The sequence below is a fragment of the Fukomys damarensis genome, unplaced genomic scaffold (genome assembly GCF_012274545.1).
Source record: "Fukomys damarensis isolate Sample0158 unplaced genomic scaffold, DMR_v1.0_HiC HiC_scaffold_30, whole genome shotgun sequence".
In the NCBI taxonomy this organism is placed as follows: Eukaryota; Metazoa; Chordata; class Mammalia; order Rodentia; family Bathyergidae; genus Fukomys; species Fukomys damarensis.
The window spans coordinates 2,906,899-2,916,117 of NW_022900942.1; the positions used below are offsets into that span (position 1 = coordinate 2,906,899).

Consider the following 9,219-nt stretch of genomic DNA (forward strand, 5'->3'; position numbering starts at 1 on the left):
AGAGAATGAGCTTAAAATTCATGTGGGTTTATATTGTGACTCAAAACTATTTTGTTTTAAGACACTGTTTAAAAAGCTATAAAATCATTCAATTCTCTCATAGTGTATGCTCAACATGGAATCCAGATCCTCATTTCCAGAACATGTATAACAAACATCCGGGGTAATTCTAAGAGTTTTTAATTATATCACACACAAAATATACTGGAGCTTATTCACAAAATATTTGTTTCATTTTATTTTCCCTTCATTTATTCCACAGCTTCACCAAAAAAATGAAATTCAAAAACCAAACAATAGTGTCAGGATTTCTTCTCCTGGGACTGACAGATGACCCAGAGCTGCAGCCCCTAATCTTCTGTCTGTTCCTGCTTATCTATCTGGTCACCATCCTAGGAAACCTGCTCATCATCCTGGCAATCAGCTCTCACTCTCACCTTCACACACCCATGTACTTCTTCCTTTCCAGCCTGTCCTTCACTGACATCTGTACAAGTACAACCACCATCCCAAAGATGTTGATGAACATCCAAACACAGGATCAGAGCATCACCTACATTGGCTGCCTCACTCAGAGCACCTCTGTCTTCACTTTTGGTGGTTTTGAAAGTTGTCTTCTTGCAGTGATGGCCTATGACCGCTATGTGGCCATTTGTCAGCCCCTAAGGTACCAGATCATCCTGACGCCTGACCTTTGTGTCCTGCTGGTTCTTCTCTCCCTGCTCACTAGTACTGGGCATGCCCTGCTCCAAAGTCTGATGGCACTGCGGCTATCCTTCTGCACAAATGTGGAAATCCCTCACTTCTTCTGTGAACTTGCTCAGATAGTCAATCTTGCCTGCTCTGATACCTTTATAAATACCCTCCTGATATATTCAGCAGCAAACATATTTTTTGGTGTTCCTATTGTTGGAATTATTTTCTCTTATACTAAAATTGTCTTCTCTGTTTTCAGAATGCCCTCAGCTGGGGGAAGATATAAAGCTTTTTCTACCTGTGGGTCTCACCTCTCTGTTGTTTCCTTATTCTATGGACCAGGTTTTGGAGTGTACCTGAGTTCTGCCATTACTGACTCTTCCATTAAGAATGCAGTGGCTTCAGTGATGTACATTGTGATCCCTCAAATGATGAACCCCTTTATCTACAGCTTGAGGAACAGAGAAATAAAAATAGCTCTGAAGCATATCCTTACTGGGAAGCCTTTTATATTCTTTTGTCGTTAACTTTGAGTTTTGGTTTTTAGAATGTGATAAGTGACAGGAATGTAGGTCAGATAGAAAACTTGACTGTTACATCACCAAGGTCTTTAAAGATGACTGCATAATATGACACCTAAGCACATTTCAATTTGTGATTTAAGCTTCTTTTAGATTCATCCAATTCTGTGACATTTGGCAAATGATTTCTATATCTATACTCTATTGTGCTGCTTTAACTGCTTAGAAAAAACACAAATTAAGGTTTCAATTTCTGCAATTATTTTTAGATTGATTTGAGAAAATGCAATTCTGAATTGTGGATGGAATGGGGATAAATGTGAGAGTTTGTGTTGATATCTGGAGATGAACTTCTGCATGATTCTGCATAATTCTATAGTTGGAGTCATTGTGTGTTTTAACCCATATGAAGCTAATGATATGTACTTTCATACATATTTAAGTAATTACCTAAATTGTCCTACTAACTGCACCCTTCTGAGGTCACATTAGCATCTCCCCTGTTTGGCTTCATTATTTCTTTAATTCCCACATTTATACTACATGAATGATTTGAAATGTTTTTAAAATATTGATGATTTTGAACTTCATCAGAGAAGATGCCTTCATTGCTCAAAAGAAAAATTCATCTTTGCATTGATACACTTGGATCACAAAGAGAGTTATTCTACATAACTATGAATTCATAAGAATGTCCAGGATAGGGGATCGTCGAGCCCTGCATAATGAGGCTTCTTCTTAGCACTGTTTTCCTCACCTTCACCAGTTCCTGTGCAGTAGTTTGGATCTGGAATGTCCCCAAAGGCCCATGAGTTACAAACATGGTCCCCATTTTCTGATGCCTGGTACTTTTAACTGATAAAGCCAACTAGGAGGAAGTTAGGTCCTGTGGCTGTGCCCCAGAAGGAGCTGGTGGGAAGCAAAATCATCCCTCCTCTCTTCACAGGTGCCATGAACCGAGCAGCACTGGTTCATCACTTGCTCCTCGTCGAAATACTCACCCATATCACTGCCTCAAATACAATGAGACCAGCCATGCATGAAGATCTCAAACAAAAATAAAGTATTGTTTCTTTAGATTGATTAGCTGAAGTGCTTTTTAAAGTAATGTAAAGATGACCAGCACACCACATGGCTGGAGGGCATGACAGAGCCGTACCAAACAAGATCCCTTAAACAGAAAGCTGTGCACACTCTGCTCAGTCCACTAATAGGAGACAGAAGACACCTCTGTCTTGAGTTCAATGCTGGGCCTCATAATGATACATTTGCATCCTTATATCTGTCCCTTGTGATTATGCATTTCCATGATGACAGGATACATGCTGCTTACATCAACAAATGATTGCTTTCACAGCGAATAATCTGTTTTGTTTTGTTTTTGCGAAGTTCTGCGGACTGAACTCAGGTATTTGTGTTTATGAAGCAGGCATGGCACCACTGAGCTAAATCCCCAGCCCATGAATGGTCTTCTTATGATAAACTAATTGTGTCAGTACTAAATGTAATTTCATATATCACTACAAGTAAAGCAAACATAGAGACCAAAATTGGATTAATGCAAAAACTTTTGATTACAATATTATATTTTTCTCCTAAAAACTTCATGTTTGGACTGCAATATATACTTACCCAGTTACACATGCCCATGTAAGTTTTTACATTGAACTTTGAATCTTCATAAACACTCAAGGTAATGAAAGCACACATGAAGTGAGAGCCAAAAAGCAAAGAATTCCTGAATAGAAGTTCAAAAGTACAGTAAAAAATATCAACAATCACTAAGCAGGACACTGTCAAATTAAAAAGCTTCTACACAGCAAAGAAAACAATTAACAGTGTGAAAAGACAGAACAATGAGTGAAACAACAACCTTTACTTACTTACTATATTTCTGATAAATAATTCATTAATATCTATAAAATATAAAACACTCAAAAATCTAGTTTCCCTAAAACAAATAGATAGTTTAAAAAGACACTTCTCTTCGCTAATATAATGTATTACATTTATTGACTTTCGTATGTTGAACCACACTTGCATCTCTGAAATAAATCTGACTTGGTCAGGATGGATGATCTTCTTAATAATCCTCTGTATTCTGTTTGCTAGTATCTTATTAAGGATTTTTGCATCTATATTCATTAAGGAGATTGGTCTGTAGTTCTTCTTTTTAGTTGTATCTTTCCCTGGTTTGGGAATTAAAGTGATACTTGCTTCCAGGAATGAATTTGGAAGTATAGCTTCCCTTTCAATTTCATTGAAAAGTTTGAAGAGTAATGGCAGTAGTTCTTCTCTAAATGTCTTGCAAAATTCAGCAGTGAATCCATCAGGGCCTGGGCTTTTCTTTGTTGGTAAGTTTTTAATTACATTTTCAATTTCACTGATAGTGATTGGGGTGTTTAAAATGTTTTTATCTTCTTTGTTCAAATTTGGTAATTCATAAGTATCTAGAAATCTGTCCACTTTTTCTGTGTTTTCCATTTTATTAGAGTACAGGTTCTCAAAGTAGGTGTTCATGATCCTCTGGATTTCTTTTGGATCTGTTCTGACTTCGCCTTTTTCATTCATGATTGCAAAAACCATATGATCCTCTCAATAGATGCAGAAAAAGCATTTGATAAAATTTAACACCCATTCATGATAAAAACCCTGCAAAAAATTGGAATAGATGGTCTATACCTCAATTTAATAAAGGCCATCTATGAAAAACCATCAGTCAACATCATATTGAATGGCCAAAAACTGAAAACCTTCATGTTAAAATCAGGAACAAGACAAGGATGCCCATTATCACCACTCCTCTTCAATATAGTTCTGGAAATATTAGCCACAGCAATTAGACAAGAGAAAGAAATTAAAGCAATAAAGATAGTAAAGGAAGAAGTTAAACTGTCATTATTTTGCTCATGATATGATACTCTACATTGAAGATCCAAAAAACTCCACCAAAAAAACTTCTAGACTTAATTGACAGATTCACTAGAGTATCTGGATACAAGGTGAACACCCCAAAATCAGTAGTCTTCTTATACACAAATAACAGACACATGGAGAGAAATAAGGGAAAAAATTCCTTTTACAATAGCATCCAAAAAAATGAAGTATCTAGGAATCAATCTAACAAAAGAAAAAAAAGATCTCAACACTGAAAACTACAGCACTCTGAAAAAAGAAATTGAAGAGGATATAAAAAAATGGAAAGATATCCCCTGCTTCTGGGTAGGAAGAATCAACATAGTGAAAATGGCCATACTACCAAAACTGCTATATACATTCAATGCAGTGCCAATTGAAATTCCAACACTGTATTTCACAGAACTAGAAAAAAGAATCCAAAAATTCATTTGGAACCATAAGAGACCTAGAATAGCAAAAGCCATTTTAGGCAACAGACACATGGCACCAGGTGTAACAATTCCCAATTTGAAATTATACTACAAAGCCACTGTGATAAAAACAGCATGGTACTGGCAAAGAAATAGGCCTGAGGATCAGTGGAACAGACTGGAAGACACAAAAACAAATGCAGATGTACTCAGCTACCTCATCTTTGACAAAGGAGCTGACCATCCTCAGTGGAGGAAAGATAGCTTCTTTAATAAATGGTCTTGGAAAAATTGGATGTCAACCTGCCACAGATTAAAAGTAGACCCCTATCTTTCGCCATGCACTAAATTAAAATCCAAATGGATTAAAGATCTAAATATTAAAACAGAAACATTAAACTTGCTGGAAGGTAAGTTAGGCAGAACTCTGGAAGACATTGGTATAGGAAAAGACTTTATGAACAAATCCTCAGTAGCACGGGAACTAGCAGATAGAATCAACAACAGGGATCTCATCTTACTACAGAGCTTCTGTATTTCAAAAGAAGCCATCAGCAGAACTAAGAGACAATCTACAATATGGGAAAAAATATTTACCAGCTGTTCCTCAGACAAACGACTATTATCAAGGATATATAAAGAACTCAAAACAATCAGTCCCCCCAAATATAAAGACCCGATTCAAAAATGGGCATCCGAAATGAACAGACATTTCTCAGACAAAGAAGTAAAAGCAGCAGTTAAATATATAAAAAAATGTTCCACATCACTGGTCATGTGAGAGATGCAGATGAAAACAACACTGAGATTCCACCTCACCCCACAAAGAATGGCTGCTATCAAGAAATCACACAATAACAAATGTTGGTGGGGTTGTGGGGAGAAAGGAACCCTTCTCCATTGTTGGTGGGAGTGCAGACTGGTGCAGTCACTATCGAAATCAATACGGAGATACCTCAAAGAGCTTGGACTGGAGGTTCCATCTGACCCAGCCATCCCTCTGCTGGGTATCTTTCCAAGAGAACTAAAAGAATCATATCACAGAGAAGTATGTGCACCCATGTTTATAGCGGCACAGTTTGTAATAGCTAAATCTTGGAAACAGCCCATTTGCCCATCCTTTGGAAGATGGATAAAGAACATGTGGTTTTTCTATAAAATGGAATATTACTCAGCCATAAAGAACAAGAAAATAGATTCATTCATAGGAAAATGGATACATATTGAAGATATACTCTTAAGTGAAATAAATAAGTCACACATGTGTAAATACCGAATAGTTTCCCTGGTGTGAATAATCTGCAACAATGCATAAGATTCTAATAAGATTACTGACATTTAGAAATTGGAAGAAAGGAGCTAAAAGTGTAGGGAAGGTGGGATGGGTAGGGGAAGAGTAAAAATGGGAAAGAAAAAAATGTGAGAGAATGAAAAGATGAAAATAAAGTGTTTGTAGATGGGGAGGGGAGGAGGGGGTGAAGGGAGGGCAGAGATAAGGGGAAAAATGAGAATCAAGACTTGTCATGTAGAGGTACAAGATCCCAACAATGAATGTAACTGTACTGTATCCCTAAAATGTACCAATAAACTCAATTAAAGCTGAAAAAAATAAATAAAAAGACACTTCTCCAAAGAACTACAGATGGGAGGATCTAGCATGGCCTTCTAATATCAGGAATTCATGAGGGAAGCTCAGAGAAGACCCACTAGAAAATTCAGGTCCTGAAAAGTGGGGAAGTTAAACATACCCAAACATGAAGAATCAGAATGAAGGAGAAATCTACTCGATCAAATCCAACATCAAGTGTATTAGAAAGGGAAACAGGAATCCCTTTGAGACACAACTTCCCCTACACCCCAGGTGTAGTTACCATGCCACCTTGAGAGTGGTTCTCACATCCTGAAGGAAAGAGAAGAGGCCAGAGGCCAGGGATAGATTCCCAACCTACTCTCCTCCTCCTTGGGGAGTGGGAACAGAGTGAGGGAGAGTCTCACAAATTAGGGCATCAATGCAAGTAAAACTAGAGTACCACTCAGATGAAGGAAACTGAATGAAACCCTCAGGCTCCTGGAGAAATGTAAAAGAAGTGTACAGCACTAGCTGGGGGCCCAGAGCTGACAGCCAGAAGAACTGTGCCTCTCAGAGCTGCAGATTACACTAGTAAAGCACAAGTTAGGAAGGGAGTTCCAGCACAGGCAATGCCCACCACTCCCCAAACACTTTGGAGTTCTGTGTCTGTGTTATATCTTACCCGCTGTCCTTTTTTCAGTGCATGCATGAAGGATTCCCCTATCCGTGGCCAAGGTTGGTGAGAACCCGGAGCCCTCAGTGTCACAGAGCTGGTGGGTAGGGATCTGCAGTGTTTAACTGGCTAAACATAGGAGAGAGGAGTTAGAGCAGTGCAGTGCATGAGCAGCGCCTGAGCAGGCACTCTCTACTTCTCTAAAATTCAGGCAGTTTTGTTCACCTGTGATATCCTGCAGCTTTCCACCTTTTGGTGGCAGTAATGGATCTCCCCATCACCCCACCACAGAGCTCATGGGTATGAAAGCAACAACATTGTGAATGGTGGAGGAGACTCAGGCTGAGATAGAGAGTTGTGACTTAGAGTACAAGAGGGTGTGCACTCAGCTATGGTCCTACAGAAAAAGAGCTCAGGGCTTCAAGCATTCCCAGCCTTAATGGGACACTGAGAAAAGGATAAAATAGTTAAATCAAGTTTTAGTGTGCATTATTAATATATGATTGGCTATGAAGATGCTGAAAAAACTGGTAGAAGTTTTTTTTTTAATGCAACAGAGTCTGGGTTTGATCTTGTTATGCTAAGTAAGTTAAAGAGGTGTATAAATACAAAAATACAATCAAATGCAAGATAACATCATTAAGAAATATACACTAAATAAAAAACTCCATACTAGTGATATAATTTTTCCATACTATTTGATTTTCCAACCCTCAGAGCATGCACACAAGCACTCTCCTGAGACATGAGAAAACAGTGTTTATTGTGTTTACACTCACATAAGTAGGATATATTTTCATACTTAAAATTTAATCAATTTTCTTGATGCTATGAAATATATGGAGGTACTTTTGTTTATAGATAAAATGTAAGGCTGGAATATGTTAGAAAATGTCCATGCTTTTAGTATGCAAGGTTTGTGAAATAAAGGTAAACAGAAATAGTGGAGATAAACAAATGTTATACACCTGGACTTGGGAGTTAGAAAATGAGCCATCACCAATTCCTGACTTGTATCATCCTGGTCTCTAAGGGCATGCAATCCTGGGACCAAAATGATACAAAAATTGGTGATCTAATAAGGAGCTATGGATATTGAGACCGTAGAGATATAAAGCATTCTGTATATAACAACCTGTCTCAACAGCCCTGCCATGTCAGGTTCAAAAAAATCAACTACTCTTTCACTCAGAGGTAATTATTCCTGAACAGGAGCCTCTTGATATATTTAGTCTGTCTGCACTGTCTGAGGACAGATCTTCCATCTTCAATATCTGGGTGAGTTGTTAACATTATTTTTCTTGAAGTCAGCAAAGTAGCACAATTCCCATAGCTAATAATTTTAAAATGAGGGCACTTGTGTTAATAGAATTTCATCCCAGAAAACAGCCACAAGAAGACATGCATAAGATGAGGACAGAAAAGTCACTTATACCTTTACTGTCAAATTTAACATCTCTTTTTTACACATTCACAAATATAGCTTAACTAATACTCAATTCTCACTCTTCTTGTCAATTTTCACATGTTTTTTACACATTCACAAATATATTTTAACCAATACTCACTCAGTTCTCAGTCTTTTGGTCTTATACACTCTACGGTGAGAGGGCCTATTTCCTTCTGAGCAGAAATGTGCACCATTTCCAATATGATGGCACTGCTAAAACATTCTTACATTTAATTTAATTCTTGTTTTGGTGTTGTTAAAGACCTTCCTTTAGGGAGTTAGTAGTTTGGCCTGCCATAGTAAGGGAGTATAGTCAGGGTAGTTTAATAACAGAAATCCACTATCTCTCAGTTTTGACAGGTACAATTCCAAAGACCACAGTTACCACAAGAATGATTTTATAACAACTTTCCAAATATGATTGCCGCTTGTCATGCACATACTCTGCATTTGTCCATAATTTCCAGCAGAATCATCACCAACATGGAAGTTATAAATCAAACATCTGTCTCAGAATTCAATCTCTTGGGTCTGACAGATGATCCAGAACTGCAGCCCCTCATCTTCAGCCTCTTCCTATCTATATACTTGGTCACCATCTTGGGGAACCTGCTCATCATCCTGGCTGTCAGCTCTGAGTCCGACCTGCACACCCCCATGTACTTCTTACTCTCCAACCTGTCTTTTAGTGACATCTGTTCCAGCACAAGCACAATTCCAAAGATGCTGATGAACACTCAAAAACAGAGGCAGAGGATCACCTACACAGGCTGCTTCACTCAGGCTGGTTTTGTCCTAGTTTTTGCATTCTTAGAAAGTTTTCTCCTTGCAGTAATGGCCTATGACCGCTATGCAGCCATTTGCCATCCCCTAAGGTACACAGTCATCATGAACCCACACTTCTGTGTTTTGCTTGTTCTGGTCTCCTTGTTAATTAGCATGGCAGACTCTCTGCTGCCCACTCTGATGGCGCTGTGGCT

General features: G+C 38.2%; 2 protein-coding genes across 2 annotated transcripts in view; both read left to right on the top strand.

The window, feature by feature from the left end:
* Nucleotides 1-275: 275 nt before the first annotated feature.
* LOC104863317 (olfactory receptor 7G2) lies at nt 276-1,223 on the top strand. Its single transcript, XM_010625696.1, has one exon. The coding sequence runs from the start codon at nt 276-278 to the stop codon at nt 1,221-1,223; it is 948 nt and encodes a 315-aa protein (XP_010623998.1).
* Nucleotides 1,224-8,722: 7,499 nt separating this feature from the next.
* Nucleotides 8,723-9,219, top strand: part of LOC104863306 — a 49,418-nt gene continuing 48,921 nt past the window's right edge. Inside the window, exon 1 of the mRNA XM_033757309.1 lies at nt 8,723-9,213. Within this exon, the coding sequence (XP_033613200.1) occupies nt 8,723-9,213 (491 nt within the window). The remainder of the gene's footprint in view (nt 9,214-9,219) is intronic.

Bases quoted from the DNA above. Each gene is read 5' to 3' on its own strand.
- LOC104863317 (XM_010625696.1), top strand. From the start codon at position 276: ATGAAATTCAAAAACCAAACAATAGTGTCAGGATTTCTTCTCCTGGGA.